Source organism: Lolium rigidum, chromosome 1 (assembly GCF_022539505.1).
Source record: "Lolium rigidum isolate FL_2022 chromosome 1, APGP_CSIRO_Lrig_0.1, whole genome shotgun sequence".
In the NCBI taxonomy this organism is placed as follows: domain Eukaryota; kingdom Viridiplantae; phylum Streptophyta; class Magnoliopsida; order Poales; family Poaceae; genus Lolium; species Lolium rigidum.
The window spans coordinates 266992554-267013753 of NC_061508.1; the positions used below are offsets into that span (position 1 = coordinate 266992554).

At 47.8% G+C, this 21200-nt stretch overlaps 1 protein-coding gene across 1 annotated transcript; it reads left to right on the forward strand.

The window, feature by feature from the left end:
* Positions 1 to 14588: 14588 nt before the first annotated feature.
* LOC124683661 (amino acid permease 1-like) lies at positions 14589 to 20935 on the forward strand. Its single transcript, XM_047218137.1, has 5 exons — positions 14589 to 14673; positions 19323 to 19556; positions 19655 to 19748; positions 19855 to 20212; positions 20324 to 20935. Exons 1-5 carry the CDS (start codon positions 14592 to 14594, stop codon positions 20933 to 20935), a joined length of 1380 nt encoding a protein of 459 aa, XP_047074093.1. The 5' UTR covers positions 14589 to 14591.
* The last annotated feature ends 265 nt before the right edge of the window (positions 20936 to 21200 follow it).

Below are 21200 nucleotides of genomic sequence, written 5' to 3' on the forward strand. Positions count from 1 at the left end.
ATTAAATCTTAAGAAGATTTCAATGAGAGGAATTTATTCCCCAAACACTATATGAGCATTACTTATCACATATGAATAAGAGGAAATCATTTTCCTCAAGTCACCCACCAATACACTTACTTATTTTATGTGTGTGCTTAGTATAGTCTGTGTGAAGTAATAATGTGTGTAGAATAGCCTTTGAGCTTGTTTGGTGATTATACTTCGTATTCAAATTTAGACGCTAGCACCGGAGATTATCAAGAGGAAGGAGAATTCTACCCTGAAGAAGAAGGAGAAAACCTAGAGAACTATCAAGGCAAGATAATACTCTTGCAAAGTGCAAAGCTCTCCTTGAGCAAGGCACCATGATTCTTACCTTTCTTTATACCAGCCTATCTTATGTGCACACCATACAAGTTCTACTTGTTGTGTTTTCCAAAGATGAACTAAAATTGGGATAGAGAACAAGATTACTAGATGAGTAGAGATAGCAAAGCAAAGTAGCACCCCTCATGATTAGTGCTAGTGCTAAAATACTAAAATTTGACTACATTAGATGGGAGCATGTGAATGGTTGAATTTGCAACCTTGGAATGATGAAGCATTCCATTGAAGAGTTTGAATTTGATGGTGAACAAGAGAAGATGGTGATTTTTGATAAAAACCTGATATTGGTTTGAATGCGATACCTTTCCAATTTTTGGAGTACCCCCACAATACCTGATTATGGGTAGGGCTTAACTGGAAGTTTATAGATTTTAGTATGAGTTCCCTCTGAACACACATCATAGGGGTTATGCTGAGGCTGCCTCCGTTGTTGAGAAAGGATGTGAATTGAGGTGAAATTGTACGGCCAAGCCCTGTGCGGTTCCTGAGTTAACGGTTGGTTTTCACTGGGAGGCCAAGCTCATGGGGAGAGGTGCTCATACTAGGATGTGTAAGTGAAAGGTTATGGTTGATGATCCGCGCATCTGTGTTACGGTGACTCGGAGCTATTCCGACGGATGAAATCAAATGTTGTGGCACAAGTGTGCAACCTCTGCAGAGTGTAAACCTATTCGAATAGCCGTGTCCACGGTTACGGATGGTTGGAAGGGCCATACAGTTTCCGGTGTCGGATTTTTGAAAGCTTTAGTAAATATGAATGGTGACTTGGTGAATTTTTGGGTATTGAACCAATGATGTGGGAATGACACTAATGTTCCCACTTAAGTTAGTTAGTACATGATCCAAGCTTGTGAACTAAAATATGGCTTATGCAAGTTAAATTAGAGCTTAGTTTCTTTCATGGGCATTTTACAATAGTATTAGTTTGCAAGTACTTGAAGTACTTACGGCTTTGTCCCTGGCTATTCAAATGGCCAGAGTACGAGGAGGAACAGAACTATCACGAGGATGACCAGCAGGACGCCTACGACAACTAGGGGTTTCTGACGTCAAAATGTTGGCCTGTGGACTAGAGAGTCCCGTTATTATTAATATGAATCATGTGATTCAAGATTGTATGACACTATGGCTTGTAATAAATAATGACTGTGATATTCGACTATTATGCCTCGCAACAACATTATCCTGGGATTGCGATGAATGACATAATAGGCATCTGGACTTAAAAATCCGGGTGTTGACACACACTATGAAGGAGGAATAGATCACATCAATACTATCATAGCAATAATTAACTTCATAATCTACAAGAGATTACAATCATAACCTACGCCAAGTACTACATGATGCACACATTGTCACCATTACACCGTGGAGGAGGAATAGACTACTTTAATAACATCACTAGAGTAACACATAGATGAATAGTGATACAAAACTCATATGAATCTCAATCATGTAAGGCAGCTCATGAGATCATTGTATTTAAGTACATAGGAGAGAGATCAACCACATAGCTACCGGTACAGCCCTTAGCCTCGATGGAGAACTACTCCCTCCTCATGGGAGACAGCAGCGTTGATGAAGATGGCGGTGGTGTCGATGGAAATGCCTTCCGGGGGCACTTCCCCGTCCCGGCGGTGTGCCGGAACAGAGACTCTTGTCCCCCGGATCTTGGCTTCGCGATGGCGGCGGCTCTGAAAGGTTTCTCGTACCGTGGCTTTTCCGTATCGAGGTTTTAGGTCACGGACCTTTAAATAGGCGAAGAGGCGGAGTCGGAAGGCTGACGGGGGTTCCACACAATAGGGGGGCGCCCACCCTGGGCCGCGCCGCCCTATCATCTGGTGGCCCTGTGGCTCTCCTCTGGTGGCTCTCGGGTGTTCTGGAAGCTTCATGGAATTCTAAGATGCTGGGCGTTGATTTCATCCGATTCCGAGAATATTTCCTTACTAGGATTTCTGAAACCAAAAATAGCAGAAAACAGCAACTGGTCCTTCGGCATCTTGTCAATAGGTTAGTTCCGGAAAACGCATAAATATGACATATAATGTGTATAAAACATGTGAGTATCATCATAAAAGTAGCATGGAACATAAGAAATTATAGATACGTTTGGGACGTATCAGAAGTCAAGGAGGATGAAGAGGAAGTTCAGGAAGTTCCGCGACTACACCCGCGTGCCACCGTCGCAAGCATCGGAGTGGTGTCAAATCCGTTCAGTACCAAGAAGAGTGCAAGAATTCGCACCGGAAGGAAGGTTCCACGTCACTACCTAGCTCAAAAGACATCTCCTCCAGGCACCTACAACCCCTTCCACATTCTAATTCATAATAGTCAAACTGAAAGGGTTCCCAAGGCAGTATTGCCCAGCAATTGGGATATAGATCTTTCTAACACTGCAGGAAGGATGAAGCCTGAAGCTGAAGAGTGGGGAAACAACTCTAAGAGTTGGGACTCGCCGTCGGACATACTTCTTAACCGCGTCGAGCACAATTCGGAGGTGATCCGCAACCTCACGTATAGGATTGATGAGCTAAAGGAGCTAGTTGAGAAGCTTATCAGGAATTCATCGTCACCACCGTCGGAGGAGTAATTCATCATCGGTATTGGCATCCCCTTGGTTTGTTCCAAGCTTGGGGGAGTGCCGCGGTATCACATCATCACTATCTTTTACCTTTTTACTTTCAAGTAGTGTCATATCATGAGCATGGAAGTTATCATATAAGATGTGTTGCGTTCTGGAAGTATCTCTCTTTAGTTGGTTATCTATGTATCCCTTGGTGTGAGTTATCGTTATGGAATATTAATGAGAAGTCTTATCATTTACATATTGCACATCTTATTTTAGTTTGCAATCTCCATTATATGATTGATCTTGTTGTTAGTATTGGTATCACTTTGGGAGCATTAAGTAAATCTATTTAGTTTTGGCAAACTTAGCATTGGTCAGTAGCAACAACACTTTGAGTTTAAGTAGAAAAGAGAAAGTACATGTAGATATGTTATTATCTTTCTTGTTAGTTCCTAGCTTAGTATCCTGAAGTTAAAATTGTTTGTGTTTACAAGTAAGATGCATGATTGTTTCTATCACATGTATATTTGTTTGTTTCCCTCAACTCTTATGCTTGCTAATCAACCTTGCTAGCCAAAGACCTGTACTGAGAGGGATTGCTTCTCGTGCATCCAAACCTTTAAACCAAACCTATGCCATCAGTGTCCACCATAACTACCTACTATGTGGTATTTCCCTGCCATTCCAAGTAAATACTTCATGTGCTACCTTTAAACAATTCAAAATTTATTACTTCTTATTTGTGTCAATGTTTTATAGCTCATGAGGAAGTATGTGGTGTTTTATCTTTTAATCTTGTTGGGCAGCTTCCACTAATGGAACTAGTGGCTTCATCTGCTTATCCTATAATTTCGCAAAAAGAGCTGGCAACGGGGTTCCCAGCCCCAATTAATCAACCTTCATTAATAACTCTCTTCACATGTTTTTCCCTGATTCATCAGTAAGCAACTTAATTTTGCAATAGACACTCCTCCATGGTATGAGATTGTTGGAAGGCACCCGAGGATTCGGTTAGCCATGGCTTGTGTAAGCAAAGGTTGGGGGGAGTGTCATCCTTAAATAAACTAAAGTACATGTCTAAACCAAAGAGAAGAGGGATGATCTACCTTGCTGGTAGAGATAACGTCCTTCATGGGAGCTGCTCTTTGGAGGTCTGTTTGGCAAGGGGGTTAGAGTACCCACTACCATTCGTTGACAACAACAAACACCTCTCAAAACTTTACTTTTATGCTCTCTATATGATTTCAAAACTTAAAAAGCTCTAGCACATGATTTAATCCCTGCTTCCCTCTGCGAAGGGCCTGTCTTTTACTTTATGTTGAGTCAGTAAACCTATTTCCCTCCATCTCAAGCAAGCATTTGAGTTGTTGTGATCCAACCATCTATATTGTGATCTATTTCATCATGTCTTTTACTCTTCCTTGTTTAGTACAAGTTTTATCTGAATGAATATAGCTTTGAAAGTTATCAATGATTATGAGGAGATTACTATGATTGAGTATGCAAGTTTATTATAAGCTTTAATATGAGAGCGCTGCTCAATAGATAAGTATAATCTGTTAACTGTTCTCTGACCAAGAACGAAGTTTGCCATCACCAATTATGATTTCTTATGCACCTTTATTTGTGATTTCCTTCTACTTGTTTCAAGTTGAATTATATGAGGAAGTTGTTTATTAGAATGTCTTGTGTGAATGAATATGATGCTTCTTGTCCGTATTTTATTTATCGACTCTTCACTCCATAAACATGTGGTCTTGTTTACCGAGTTCAGTTTCGCTTGGGGACAAGCGAAGTCTAAGCTTGGGGGAGTTGATACGTCCATTTTGCATCACTATTTTATATCATAATTTGTTGTTATTCATTGATATATTTCATATTTGGAGATGATACTTATGTTATTTCCTCTATTTTGCATGTTTCATGATTATTGGAGGATCGCGCACCGGAGTCAGGATTCTGCTCGAAAAAGCACCGTCAGAATGCAATATTTCGGAAGATCAATAGTTGACGGAAATTATATGAAAAATCCTATAATCTGGAACACCAGAGAGAAAAGAGCTCTCCGGCAGGCTGAAATCTGCCGGGGAAATTCCCTCCCGGAGGGGGAAATCGACGCCATCGTCACCGTCATCGAGTTGGACATCATCTCCATCATCATCACCATCATCATCATCATCATCACCGCCATCTCCACCGCTGCACCTCGTCACCGCTGTAACAATTTGGGTTTGATCTTGATTGTTTGATAGGGGAAACTCTCCCGGTGTTAATTTCTACTTGTTATTGATGCTATTGAGTGAAAATATTGAACCAAGGTTTATGTTCAGATTGTTATTCATCATCATATCACCTCTGATCATGTTCCATATGATGTCTCGTGAGTAGTTCGTTTAGTTCTTGAGGACATGGGTGAAGTCTAAATGTTAGTAGTGAATTATGTTGGTTAGTATTCAATGTTGTGATATTTAAGTTGTGGTGTTATTCTTCTAGTGGTGTCATGTGAACGTCGACTACATGATACTTCACCATTTATGGGCCTAGGGGAATGCATCTTGTATTCGTTTGCTAATTGCGGGGTTGCCGGAGTGACAGAAACCTAAACCCCCGTTAGTATATCGATGCAGGAGGGATAGCAGGATCTCAGAGTTTAAGGCTCTGGTTAGATTTATCTTAATTACTTTCTTGTAGTTGCGGATGCTTGCAAGGGGTATAATCACAAGTATGTATTAGTCCTAGGAAGGGCGGTACATTAGCATAGGTTCACCCACACAACAGTTATAAAAACAATGAAGATTAATCAGCTATATGAAGCGAAAGCACTAGACTAAATTCCCGTGTGTCCTCAAGAACGTTTGGTCATTATAAGTAAACAAACCGGCTTGTCCTTTGTGCTAAAAAGGATTGGGCCACTCGCTGAAATTATTCCTCTCGCATTTTACTTACTTGTACTTTATTCATCTGCTATATCAAAACCCCCTGAATACTTGTCTGTGAGCATTTACAGTGAATCCTTCATCGAAACTGCTTGTCAACACCTTCTGCTCCTCGTTGGGTTTGACACTCTTATTTATCGAAAGTACTACGATACACCCCCTATACTTGTGGGTCATCAGTGGATCTTGCACTGCTGCAGTAGGTCTCGGGCTATTTTGTCTTGCAGTTCCTTCGGGAGGTGTGGCTGCGAACGCTGCTCCGATGGCTCCACATCCTGCCATGGCCATGTTGTAAAACGCTTCTCTTGGATCCTCGGGAGGTGGCCTAGACGCCAGGATGAAAGCTTGCGTTGCCATGTATCCTGCTTCCGGTGTTTTTGGAATGATATTTCCCCTCGTGTCGATTGACATAAAAGACATATCGAGGTTTTGAATTAAAGTCTCTCTTTCAGCTTCAGGTACGTTTTGCAGCCGAGATCTTGCTCTCCTTCGAGCTTCTCTGTGGCTATCTCCCGAAGTTCCTGATTATCGACTTAACTCCGCTCTTCGCCTGCTTGATGCGGAAGCTACCTCCCTTCTTCTATTCAGAGCAGCTGTCTGTTTTTCCAATTCTCTTCGAGCCCGAGCGAGCCTATATTGGTAGGCCTGCAATTCTTCAGTCGTAGCGGTTGTCGCCATTGGTTCTGAACCATCCATAGCTCTTGCGGCTCTATCCCATGCTACTTGTGGCAGTTGAACCCTAACACGTGGTGTAGGCCCGACATATTTATTGCCCAAACCTTGCCTTAAGTCAGAGGGATCGACATATGGATTTCCAAATTCGTCGAAAGCCTCTGATGTCTCCTCCTGATCGCGACTTGCTTCTCCAATGGCGTAAATCTGATGATATTTTGGATTCTGAACCTTGCTGGGTTTGGTGACACCATCATAGAGATTGTTGAAGACCTTTCCAACGGTGATGGATTTGTCGATGAAGTTGAAGCTGTCGGTGTCACTCGAATCATCGCTTATATAGGAGTCCGCGGATGACTCGAAGGACATGTCGCTGAAGATCTTGGCGAGTTTTTCGCTTGCCTTGGTGCTGATGAAGCGTGGCGATGACATCTCCTCGTCGCCTGACTCGATGGATGATGCTGAGCTTGAAAAATCGGGATCGACCGCCGATAATCCCGATGAGATCGGAACTTCGAGACGATACGCTCCTTCTTTCTCGACGCGGAAGTGGAACTTTCCAAACGTTATCTCTATGGGCTCCTCCAGATACGCATATGCATCCAAACGGGAGGGCGGGTGAGGAACAAAATCGACTAGACCAGTTTCGATCTGTTTACCTCTGTCCAAAGCGTTGCTTGCAGTTGATGAAGTCGACGATTTTGAACGTGCCATCGAGATCAGCTCTTTGTCGCCTCTAAATCCCACAGACGGCGCTAATTGACAAGGTATTAACTTGTCAATGCCTACGAGTAGTAGACTAGGGTTTCGTTGGATGTAGAGGGCAAGTAGATCTCGAAGGTTTCAGCCGAAAAGTACTCGACGATGTAAAAGCTAGGGTTCGTGAGACAATGATTCGATCCTTTCTTTGTCCCTCGACTCCCCCTTATATAGGAGGCGGAGCCGATGGATTCGTGATACACAAGTTTACAGAGTCCGGGAGGGTTTCTAACTCGTCCCGCAAGATTACAAATAATGCTTCCTATTACAACTCTAGCTTTCCTTAATAGTATCTTGGGCTTCCGAATATTCTTATCCTTCGGGTCGTGGGCCTTCAGTAAACCCCGGGTACCTTCTTCCGCAAGCCCATTGGGGATGCCTATGTCACCTATTGACAAGATGCCACTGTGTCAGTCCCTGTTTTCTGCTATTTTGTATTTCAGAAAAGTTGTACATGAAATATTCTCGGAATTGGACGAAACAAAAGCCGAAGTTCCTATTTTGTTGAAATGAAGACGTAGTTTAGAGGGCATACGAAGGAGGGCCAGGAGGCGGCCAGACCAGGCCTAGGGGTGGCCCAGGCCCTGGCCGCTCCTAGGGGTGGTCTGGGGCCCTGGCCTCCACCGACCTCGCCCTTCTGCCTATAAGAAGCCTCCCGATGCGTGAACCCTAAATCAATAAGCCTCCGTCCACGAAAAGTTCCGTAGCTCCGCCGCCATCGCAAACAAGATTCGGGGGACAGAAGTCTCTATTCTGGCACTCTGTCGGGACGGGGAATTGCCCCCGGAGCCATCTTCATCGGCTCCACCGCCATCTTCATCATCATTGCTGACTCCCATGATGAGGAGTGAGTAGTTCTCCCCCGAGGCTGAGGGCTTTACCGGTAGCTGGTCTATCTATCTCTCCATGTATGATCTTTATGTGATCATGAGCTTTGTAATCTAGTTGAATAAGTAGATGTTATTCTTCAACTATTGTGCTACTCAAGTGGTTTTATTATGTGATCTCCGGGGACACCTTGTCCAATGGTGTGAAGGTGACAGTGTGCATACCGTGTTTGTTTCTTAAGCTTAATTTACAGAAATACTTATGAATTGTGGTGACTAGTTAGTACCATCTTTGTATGCTCAAAGTGACATCGTGGGGCATCCATAGATTGGGAATGCGAACTTTAAGGAATGTTTATGCAGCACTACGCAGTGAATTTGTCTTTATTATCAAACCGGAGAGTGGTTCGGAGTAGCGTAGTGAAGAGATAATATCTATGTATTCAATTATGGTATCATTGTTGAGAGTGTCCATTAGTGAAAGTATGATCCCTAAGCCTTATTTCCAAGCATTGAAACACCATTTACAACCAGTTCTGCTACACGTTTGCATGTTGTCATTTTTATTTCAGATTTCAACTACCACTCATAATCACCCATATTACTTGTATTTCACTATCTCTTCGCCGAACTAGTGCACCTATACACCTGACAAGTTTATTGGGTGTGTTGGGTATCCTAATTGCAGGGTTGCTTGAGAGGGATATCTTTGACCTCTACCTCTGAATGGATCGCTAGCGAACAAGAGGGGGGGGGGAATGGTCGCTAAACAAGTTTTATAGATTTTTCAGTTTTTAGGCACGATGCGGAAGTAAAGGTGGCAACTTTGATGATAGGGGTGTTCCTAGTGATCCTAGCGATGCAACGAGTAAAGGAGCCGAACAAGATAGTAAAGAGAGAGAGCGGGACAACCGGGGTAGCGGAGACGAGGCGAGGTTTGTTTCCTGCAGTTCCTCCCACAAAAGGGAGTACGTATGCGTTGAGGAGTGCGAACCACGAAGGCTCGGCGGCCACACAGGCCTCACCTTGTTCCTCGAGAAAGCCTCACGAAGGAGCTTCCCCTTCTCCACTAAGTAGCCGGTCGACGCGGTGGTTCCTTCACAAGGTTGGGGCAAGCTCCACAAACACCGGAGGCTCCCAACACCCTATGGGGCTAGCACAACTCCAAGCTAGCCTCCATAGGAGCACTTCCTCCAAGATCCCACCATAGGAACCCTAACTCCAAGATCCACTGAGGACTAGATGATATTGGTGAAATCTCTCTTGGTAGAACTATAGATCGGGGTCTCCGCCACCACTCCTCAAAGTTTGGGCAAGATTGGTTGGGTAGGTAGGGAGATCCTCAAGGTTTTGAGCTCATCAACAATGGAGGAGATAGAGATAGAGAGAGAAGAGTTGAAACGAGCTGGAGAAGAAGGGGCCCTTTTATAGGTCCCTCCAAATCCAACCGTTATGTGTTGTTCCCGCACGACCGGTACTACCGCTTGTGGAAGCGGTAGTACCGCTCTGGATTTGAACTTCGCCCATAGATCTGCCACGTGGGCTCAAAGCGGTACTACCGATGCCGGTACCGCTGAGGTACCGGTAGGGCCTCTGCGAGCCCCGGACTCCCTCCCGGTACCAAAGCAGTACCAGGACGGTAGTTCCGTATTTCGTGTTTACGGTACCAAAGCGGTACCTTGACGAAACTACCGCTTGGAAGAGGTACTTCCGGTCAAGGTACCGTAACACGTACTGTGAGCGTTTCTCAGTGCAAAGTCCAGAGCGGTACCACTGACCGGTACCAATAGGGTAGCGGTACTACCACTCTTGGTATCGGTAGTACCGGTCAAGCAGAAATAGCTTTTTCCTCTTTCCCTCTTCAACCACGTCACCTCGCGACACACACACAAAACCAGAAAACCTATAAGCTACGCTTGAGTCTTCCGATCCTGATGCGTTCATCAAGGGCACCGTGCACTTGCACATCTATCAAAAACAAACTATGCACACGGTGAAATTCATTCAAGTGTTGTTATCAAACACACAAAACACGAGGTATAGAGTTTGCTCTTTCAAACTTCCTGAGTTCGATAAACATTGGGTGATCCACTTAAAGGAAACTTGCTGCTGTTCTACAAACATCTGCACTTGGAGGCCCAACACTATCTACAAGAATAGAAACATGCGTAGACATCAGACCCATCAGACAACAACGCATCATCAACGTTTAAAAGTTAAAATCAAACGGAAGGGGTCGAAAAAAGGAAAGTATCCCGTAATATCACAGGTAAAAAATAATCGACATAGCACACGTTTCTTGTACATGGAGGCTGAGATTAGGGACCCATCATCCTGCCACGTCAGCATGGAGATAGGGGATCTAAAGAAAAAGTCAAGTAGCCAGAAATCACGGGTAAAAAATATTCAAGGAAAGAAACTTTTATTGTACAGAGTATGACATATGGGATCCATCTTGCAGTAACAGCCTCAATATCACAATGGCGACAGGCCGGGATCGAAAGAAAAAAATGCAAGTAGATAGAAATCACGAGTAAAAAATAAATTCAAGAAAAAAAATGGTTAGTATTCAGAGAGGCTGACATATGAAATCATTCTTGTAGAAGCGTCCCTCCATGTTTAAAAGGTAAAATCAAACGAAAGAGATTGAAATAAGGGAAGCATCGACAATATTACGAGTAAACAATAATGGAGATATCACACGTTTCTTGTACACATAGGCTGACATCTGGGACCCATTTTACAGCAGCGTCCTCAATATTAACTAGGGGCAGTGAATTTAAAAAAAAAATCCAAAAATAAGGGGGCCAAAAATAATCCAAGACAAGGGGAAGATTTCCATGGATCAAAGCTGTGCGGGATTTGCAATTGCTCACGAAATCAAAATCGAGTACTTCATAACCATCAAGACGCTTAAGAGAGATGTCTACAAGGTTACAATCTTTAACTACTTCATGACGACTTAGATTGTCAAGAAGTGCCTAAAGCATGATCCATCACTTGCCATGATAGAGCGAAAACTGTTACTAATCTCTGTCAATGAAACAATGTTTACTATATGTCTATCATCCTGAACTTGGTTGGTACGGTCATGTCCCAAACTTTCTAATTCGCATCGTCTCTTCAACTATGTCCAGCCAAGGTTTAAAATAGCTCACCATTTCTTCGATAATAGGCTGCCATAGCGCATTTTGATAGTCCACACTAAATTTTAGTAATTTTCCTCCCTATGATGCTATTTACGAAATAGCATGTTATATCACGCTAAAACATCATGCCATTAGCTCATTATTTTTACAGCCTATTGGTACAAGGGTTTAAAATTGAGAGAATTCCTTATTTGGTCCTAGCTAAAATTTGCCTTCCTTTCTTGACCCTGACAAATTTTCTCTTTCTTTCTTGACATATAAAGTTTGGTTGGTTTCTTATTTGGCCATCTAATACAATTTAAGCACTAACGGTATTAAGTACATATCTAAGATGACATTTTTACCCCTGCTGTAATATTTGATCAGATTAAAAAAAACACTCTAATTCGACAGTGTACGCGTCATTCCCATCTCCATGCGGGATGCACTAAAACTCATCTTGTGTCACAGAAAGTCAAATGCCAGAAGGGCTCGCTGTTGAGATTAGACGAATACAGCGGCCGGCAAGGTGGGCACGTCGCCCTGCTTAGCCCAGACAATGTCCGCGAGCCCTGACCGCACGTCCTCGGCGTAGAACTTGTTGAAGTCGAGCGCGTCGCCGGCGTCGTGAGCGAACTCGGGGGAAGCCGCAGAGCAGCACGTACTCGGGGGAAGTCGTGAGCGAACTCGGGGGAAGTCGGTGACCTTGAGCCGACCCTCCTCGTTGAGGAGCAGGTTCTCGGGACCTGGAACCGCGACGGCGGCGACGCGCGTCAGAGGCCCCGGGGTCTGGGAGCGGCGGGCCGGCGGCAGCTCATGGGAGGAGGGAGATTCGGGACAGCTCCTACGGCGGCGAATCCTGGGCGTGGGGGCTGTGAGGATGGCAAGGGTTGGTGGTGGCGCTGGAGGCGCCGCTGCGAGCGGCCTCTGTCGCCACCTCCTCGCCCCGCACCTTGTTCTTCCGCCGTCGGGGTTGGGGTCGGGTTTGGTGGAGCCGTCGGGACTCGGGGTCGGGCCTAGTTTCTTTTTTCTTATTTTCTCTGTTCTTTCTGACTATCGATGCACTTAGGGGCATAAAAGTCCAGCAAAAAAAATGTTTGACGGAAGTGCTAACGGAATTAACGGGAGGGCCAAATAAGGAACAAACCAAACTTTGTGTGTCAAGAAAGGAAGAAAAAATTTACCAGGATCAAAAAGGGAAGGCAAACTTCAGCCAGGACCAAATAAGGAATTCTCTCTTTAAAATTTTCTTGTGAAGAAAGGAGAAATTTCTTTTTGTTTGTTGCGGTGATGAGCGCTAATCTATTGATTTCTCTTCGGTAATACTGATAATTCTTAATAAATAATTTATGCTATAGTGTTGGCTCGTGAAATATTTGATGTTAAGCTTCTAAAAAATTGGAGAACTATTTTTAATGTGATTATTTGTGTATGGAACTGTCACTTTTGGACTGAAATTCTTTATTTTTAGATTATATCAGGTGTTTTTTTTTTCAAAACGCTATTTAAAATATAGCACGTTGTTAGCCCGATATAGCGTAGCATTTGGAGGATGCTGCCGCTATTTATTTTAACATGCTATTTTAAAGTTTGGTTCTAGTATTTATGCTCTGGTGGGTTGTTGCTATGAGTTGGTATTCTCACCACTTGGCGAAGAGCTTTTTTTTTTGCGAAAAAAAGCTCTCAGTTTCCATACCCCTCGTGTTGCACATAAGCAAACAACACTCTCAGAGCATGTCTAACAGGCCCCGTATAACCCGCTCACCCCGTAAAATTCCGGCGGGATACGGGGCCGGCGCGAGTTTGGGCGTCTAGCAGGCCCCGTATTCGGGCCGGCCCGTTTCGGCGGAATACGGGGCCCAGGAAATCGGCCCCGTCGCCCCGGGCGCAGGTGCGAGTGAGGGGTTAACCCCTCACTCGCAACCCTAGCTCCGCCGTGCGCCGCCGCCTCCTCCTCCTGCTCCGGCGAGCAATTAGCCGCTCCCCCGCGCCACATTCCACCCGCCGCCACCTGCATGGACTGCCGCCGCCGCAGTAGCGCCTCGCCGGCGAGCGGATCGAAGCGATCCCGCTCGCCGGACACCGTGGAGGAAGCGTGGCGGCTTTTCTCGCAAAAGATCCGCCGCCGGCAGCCGTCGCGCGGCCGGCAAGTACGACGGCGCCGCGTACGTCCCGGACAAGCTCGTCGACTTCGCGCGGGGCGGACGCTGGTACCACGAGGACCCGCCGCTCAAGCCGATGAGCGGGCCCAAGTTCTCGGCGTGGCTCGCCGAGTGGGAGCGCCAACGCCGGGTGAGCGAGGCGTGGAGGGCGACCATCGGGAGCACCGGCGGCGGAGGTGCCCCGCTCGCCGGGGAGGAGGAGGAAGACGAGGACCCCGCCTTCTTGAAGGCGATTGAAGACTCCCTCAAGGACGCCGCCGAGAAGGACGCGGCGGAGGAGGAAGAAAGGGCGGCGGCCATCGCCGCCGTGCAGGAGGCGGAGGCGCAGGCGCAGGCGGCGACCATCGTCTACCTCTCCGACTAGAAGTCGCGAGCCGATCGCGCATTTTGTATGTATGTAGGTACGTCGATTTCTATGTATGATCGACGAACTATGAATGAAAGTTTCCCGGGGTTTTAAATTTACAAATATATGGAGTCAAATACGGGTTCTGCTAGACGGAGCGGTGTCTGATCGACCATTTTTTTTATACGGGACGAAATTCGAGCGTTATACGGGGCAGAAAAGTAAGGGGCCTGTTAGACATGCTCTCAGTTTCCTCCTAGCCAAATGCATCTGATCAAATGATGTGTTTCTTATTCTCCCAAAATGTCAAAATAAGCTTGCCGGCGTCCAAACCAACTGCAAAAACAGGTCCAAGCCTCATTTTCACTACAGGAGAAAGACCCATACGAGAAACCAAACTTACGCTAAATGTTTTCATCTCCCGGCTCTGACCGCGTGAGACCAGGGAGTGCAATAGCAACGGCGCGTCAAATTGTCTTTTCCGGCGCGCGTTAATTTCCACTCGCACCGTGGCTGCTTTTCTTTCCTCGTCTAGCAAGGCGACCGAGCGCGGCACTAGCCGGGACCCCTCTCCCGCCCCTATATATTTGGCAATTCATTGGCCTCTCCTATTCCCTCTCCCGACCACACCACAACCACTTCCTCTTCTTCTGCCATCGGAGAAGAGCAAGCTCGCCGCAAGGGGGGGAGAGGGAACCACAAACGACTATCACTCCCACACACAAGATAGCTGAGAGACCAAAGGAGGAGGAGGAGATCGATCGCGGGGCCGGGTGAGAGCAGTGCGTCCACTGGGGGAGCGAGGAGCGGCGGCGGAGCCATGGACATCGACGCCGGCCGCCAGGTGTACCTGCCCCGCTGCAACGGCGACGTCGACGACGACGGCAAGGAGAAGAGGACAGGTACGTAACGCACACAACCATCATATCAATCCATCCCCATGCCTGATTGCTTCCCTTCTCCGTCGTACGTGCCGCGCGCGCGCGCGCGTGATCGATCGATCTGTTTTCCGGCCGGCGATATATAGATCGATGTTAGGGCCGGGCAAGATTCAGCATTCATGGAAGGGGGAAAACGAGGCCGTCACGCGCGCGCTTCGTGAACCGGAGAGCCGCGAAGCGCGGATAGGCGTAGGTAGACGGCCGTAGAGACGCGCATGTTAGTACGGCCATTAATGTCTCCGATGCGAATTCCGACGGAATTAACTCCAACCTATATATGCCATCTATCGCCATGCATGAATCTCTGCATATCGGTGCTCTCTGTATAGTAGGCCATTTTTGGATGCTAGTAAAGTTTTGCGCATATTCACCGCTGGCCAAATTGATTGCCCTTCCACCGTCCATCTGCTGCATGCCACATAGAGGCCTGGCCTGTGCCTACATGGCTACATATCCATATTCCATATCCATTTTTGTACTCCATTAATTACCGCCTGGAATCCCTCTGCTAAATGCCTAAACCTACCAATGTTTCCTTTAAGTGATTCGGCGGTTTCTCCATCACATAAAGTATCTAGACAAGATTCATGGATCCAGTATTTTGAATCTTTGAGTTACAATAGGAAAGGTTCCATGGGTATCTCTCTGGCGATCCTGATGCATGGAATCACAGCACAGGATAGACCTCGTATAATTAATTCGTGATTCACTCTCGTGTTATTTCCTAGTACTATATTTGTTGATTCACTCTCGTGTTATTTCCTACTATATTTGTTTTGTATAGAATGGATAACAGTTCATTGTGTAAACACCTACCATTAAGGCCCTGAAATGGATAACCGTCCATTAAGGGTACTATAACTTACCTAGTTTAAGGTGGAAGTGCTGCGATTTAGTACACACGGTACACTTTCTTACATACATCAGGTACAACACGTAGATGCATCACACGTACGCACCCGTACCGAACGTACGTAAGCCGAGTCACAGGGCTTGAAGATTAACTAACTTAAGACTCATGGATCCAATATTTTGAATCTTTTTGAGTTAAAATAGGAAAGGATCGATGGGTATCTCTGACGATCTTGATGCATGGATTCACAGCACAGGATATACGTCGTATTAATTTGTGAATGGATAACAGTTCATTGTGTAAATACATACCATTAAGGGCCTTCTTATATCCCTGAAATGGATAACGGTCCATTAAGGGTAGTACTAAGATTTACCTACTAGTTAAGTGTGAAGGTGCTTCGATTTACACACGGCACACTTTCCTAGATACATCAGGTACAACATTTAGGCAGCACGTATCCACTCGTGCATCACAACACGTACACACATGTAATATAAGCCGAGTCAAGGAGCTTGAAGATAACTAACTCAACCACATGAACCTTGTTCTCAATGGTACATTGTGTAAAAAGCACTTGAAGAATAATCCACCTATGTGAGATAAGTAGAAACCCGATTCTTTATTTCTAGTGAGTGTCAGGCCCGAAGTGACTCATCAAACTTCTGAATTCTGGACAGTGTTTTTGCCTCAACAGTGAGTGTTCACATAATTATGATTTAGCTAGTATCATAGTGCATGATACTGATTTTGTTATTAACTTCACACTGCATATCGTCATACACTTGTATCATATTCTATCACTTCATTTGTCATCCCCACTGCAAAGTTGTGGATAGAATCTATTTCGTATTAACTTTTCTCACTTGATGTGTTATTGTACTATCACAATTTGGTTCTAGAGTCCATTCTCTCGCCCTTAATTGCGATCCACATCATTCATTGTTTTGCTTAGGTGGCATTGCTTGATACTTGGCAATGCTAGAAATAACTAAGATCTATGAACTAACTGCTAGCAACCCAAAACCCAAACCAATGACTACAAGACAGTGACAGCGCGAAGATACTCCAGTATCTGGTCATAAATTTTGTGGGCACAGAAAAAGAATACAGACACACCCTTTGTTACTTCTAGAATGTTCCGTAACAAGTTCGAAATGGCCTTAGTGTTCGATGTAGGGTGTGATATTTTGACACTAGCTAGCTAGCTACATGCATGCCAGTACCACGCAATGCCGAACTCCAACAGCGGTCCAATCAGTAGGGTTTTCTCCATAAAACCGGCACGTCTTTCTAAAGGAGCCTCATGATCAAGATAGGTACGAGTCGTCAAAGAGACCGTGCAAAAAAGAACGGTCGCCACGGAAGCGTAGGGGACCGAGGTAGAGCGCCTTGAATGAATGTTGCCAAATCCAGCAGGGGTGCCATAGGTTTGATTGATCTTATAGCTGCTGCTGCTCGTGCTATAGAGGAGTGCCATCTGATATTTGGTTTCCCGTAGCTTTCACATAGATGCTACTATTGCCTATTGCTACCTAGTACGATCATGTTCCAACCCTTTTATCTGCAATGCCTTGCCTTGTTTTTCTATCATCCGTCCATCTCTTGGGCTTCTGTTATGCGTCGGTTTGATGTACACGTCAAACAAGAGCGACAGCTTTGTTTGTTTGTAGGCTGATTGGCCAAAAACGTACTGTAATGTTGTATTGAGTCTTCTTATGAATCAAACAACCCACATGAAAAAGTGTAAGATGATTTGGAGTTTTGAGAAGAAAGTAATGAAGCATAGGGCCCGTCCTGTCGCTCCCCGCGGGCGACGGGCGGGCGATTCCCCCCAAACCCTAGCCCCAGCCCCTTCTCCCCGCTCCCCCCGCCGCCGCCGGCGTCGGCCCGCGGCCGGCAAAGCCCAGGCGGTGCCGGCGGCGGCGGGCTCTTGGATCTTGTTCGTGCGGAGGTGGCGTGGGGCCTGCTCCCTCGGGCGGTGGAGATCCTCTACGAGGAGGCGACGGCACCTTGCGCGGCGGGCCGGCGCGCCGCGGCGAGGCGTTTCCTCGAGGTCGAGGCGGCGGAGCTCAGCGGCGTGTCGCCTCCTCGCGGGCGACGGCCGCGTCTTGTCGGCTTCTACGGGTCGCTCCGGCGGTCACGGGCGAGGGCCCGCTGTTTCGCGTGTGCGCCTCGGGGCGCCCTTCGCGTCCGCTGTTGGCATGCTACGGCGGCCTTCTTCGTCTCCGGCAGGTGGCCAAGCTCCTCGTCGGCGCCTGCGTTTACGATGAGCTCGGCCCCGGCCATGGGATGGCGGCGACGGGCCTAGATCCGGGTTGGTGGGCCTAGGTTTGGGCCGTTTCCGGGTGTTCTCGGTAGGGGCCGGGACACCACGGGTCTCTCGCGGGTTTGCTCCGGCTCGGGAGAGCTTGGGACCTGTGGCTGGTAGGATGGTGCGGCTACGGCATGGTGACGGATCGCCGCCGTTGATGTTCCGATTTCCTCCGGCTACATCGACAACCGCAGAGGCGGTTCGTCTCGGTTCTTCCCATCCGGGTTGGTTTTGCGGGGTGCGGCCTGCGGAGACGCCGGCGCGGTCCGATGGTGTGTCCGCGAAAGCAACGCAAGGCTTAGGCCACCGCCGGCGACGACGACGTCTACGGATGCCGTTTACCTTCTTGGAGGCGTGGCCACGACACACATCCTGCTGCTGGTTGCCTCCCTTGGGCACCTGTCCGCTGCCCCGTTGACTTGCGAGTTCTCCGAGTTCCTCCTCGGATTTCCTTCTCGTCGATGCACTTGCGTCTTGATGCGACCGGCTTCACATAGACGGTGTGCCCCGGGTTCGCGCGACCACTCTCGGGCCTAGGGTGGCTCGTTGGAGTTGAGGTCGGCGCGAGGGGACACCGGTGGTTTTCATTAGCTGTGGGATGTCACGATGTCGGTTGCAAAGACGAGAGGTTTTCCGTGGGGTGGGTGTTTGTAGCCCATGCGAAAGCATTGCACGGCCCCTCCGTGCCGACGAGCGACGACGCTTGTGAGCGCCGTTTCCTTCCCCGGAGGCGCTCGTCGTGAAGGTTGCCCGCTTTGAACTCGGAGTCTCACCTGCTCTCTTGCGCGGTTAGCTAGCTCCCTTGGCGTCGGTGGTCTTACGCTGGCGGCCCAGCGTGCTTCTTCGGTTTGGTGCGGTTCCTCGGAGCAGCGGCTCGGTGCGCGAAGTTTCCAGCCGAGCTGCGGTGTTTTCGTTGAGCCCTTGGACTCCTTTGTTTCTATCTTTGTTTAGGCTCTAGCTCAGCACATTTGCTTGTAACGCTAGCTGGCAACCCCAGTTTTTCGCTTTCTTTTCCGGTTGTGGTTGTTCTTGATGTAATCCTGGCCGTGATGGCTTTGTTAATTCAAAGTCGGGCTCGTCGAGCCTTCAGTTTAAAAAAGTGTAAGATGATGAGACCATGTCGTAATTACTCATTCTTGAACACTCCACATGCCTGGTCTAGTGGTCTGACGAGGAACGACTAGGGTGGAGTTGCGAATTTTCTTCTTCTTAGAGAAGCTCGTTCAGAGCTTTTGTTTGGAACTCACGAATTTTGCAGACATTTTGTTAGAATTATGTTCGAAATGATTCAATTGTCAAGAGAAATGCGAACAAAACAGTGTGTTGAAATTCCAAACAGAGCCTGTCATACTTTTTGGAGTTAAATCCCAGTAGAATTGGTTCAGTGTTGGATAATTTGACAAATCTGACAACTCCTATTTGCCTTGTGTTCGTACTTCACAGGAACTGTATGGACAGCGACCGCGCACATCGTAACGGCGGTGATCGGGTCTGGTGTGCTGTCGCTGGCATGGGCCATGGCGCAGCTCGGGTGGGTCGCTGGGCCCCTCTCCCTGGTGCTCTTCGCTGCCGTCACTTTCTACACCTGCGGCCTCCTCGCTGACTGTTACCGCGTCGGCGACCCTGTCTCCGGCAAGCGCAACTACACCTACACTGAGGCCGTCCAGTCCTACCTAGGTACTCGCTTCGCTCGCTCACTCAGTCACTCACCCATTGTTACTCATCCGAGTACTTCGATCTGTGTAAGCTGAGATGCCGTGTGCGTGTGTCTGCAGGTGGGTGGCACGTCTGGTTCTGCGGCTTCTGCCAGTACGTCAACATGTTCGGCACCAGCATCGGCTACACCATCACCGCCTCCATCAGTGCCGCGTAAGTCCCATCAAATCTCCTACCACAACTGAACATGCATAGACGTCGATCGTGCAATTAACCTGTTGCTGACTGACGCATACGGCATCCTGGCATGCATGCGCAGCGCTCTGAAGAAGTCCAACTGCTTCCACTGGCACGGGCACAAGACGAACTGCGACGTGCTCCTGACCCCCTACATCATCGCCTTCGGGGCGGTGCAGGTCATCTTCTGCCAGGTCCCCAACTTCCACAAGCTCTCCTGGCTCTCCGCCGTCGCCGCTGTCATGTCCTTCTCCTACGCCACCATCGCGGTCGGCCTCTCCCTCGCGCAGACCATCTCGGGACCCACGGGGAAGACGTCCCTGACGGGCACCGAAGTCGGGGTCGACCTCAACTCGTCGCAGAAGGTTTGGTTGACGTTCCAGGCACTCGGCAACGTTGCATTCGCCTACTCCTACGCCATCATCCTCATCGAAATCCAGGTAACCAAAAAGTCTAGAGAAACTCAGGTCGCGTCCCCTGTCGTGTGACGGTGTGAAAGCCTACATACTGAATTTTCTTGCCTTGATGTGCTCGCGTTTGCATGCAACCAGGACACGCTGGCGTCACCTCCGGGAGAGAACAAGACGATGCGGCAGGCGACGGTAATGGGGATCTCCGTGACGACGGCCTTCTACATGCTCTGCGGCTGCCTGGGCTACTCCGCCTTCGGCAACACCGCCCAGGGCAACATACTCACCGGCTTCGGCTTCTACGAGCCCTACTGGCTGGTGGACTTCGCCAACGTCTGCATCATCGTCCACCTCGTCGGCGGCTTCCAGGTCTTCTGTCAGCCCCTCTTCGCGGCCGTGGAGGGAAAAGTGGCACGGCGGTACCCAAGCCTTGCCCGCAACCGCGCCGTCCTGTTCAGGCTCGTGTCCCGGACCGCTTTTGTGGGGCTGGTCACGCTGCTGGCCTTGCTCATGCCCTTCTTCAACAGCATCCTCGGCTTCCTCGGCAGCGTCGCCTTCTGGCCGCTCACCGTCTTTTTCCCCGTCGAGATGTACATCCGGCAGCGCCAGATCCCGCGCTTCACCACCAAGTGGGCCGCGCTGCAGAGCCTCAGCTTCGTCTGCTTCCTCGTCACCCTCGCCGCTTGCGCTGCCTCCATCCTCGGCGTCCGAGACTCGCTCAAGATATACAAGCCGTTCGAGACCAAGGTGTAGATGAATCGGTCGGTCAAGAAATATGAAATCTGAGTCTGTGTGTGTCCATGTTTCCTAGACTGTCCCGTAATGTTTATCTTACCTTCCCTGTGGTAAGTGGTGCTTCAGGATTAAATGGGGAGAACAACTTTAGTGGTATCTGCCTATACTCTCATCTCTAGCTGGAATGATGCAGCGTTATCTCACAACAAGTTATAGGCGATGGACTAAGCTGCGGGTGGATGGTTGAAAATGCAAGCTCAGTGCGAGTATTGTGTATTTGTGT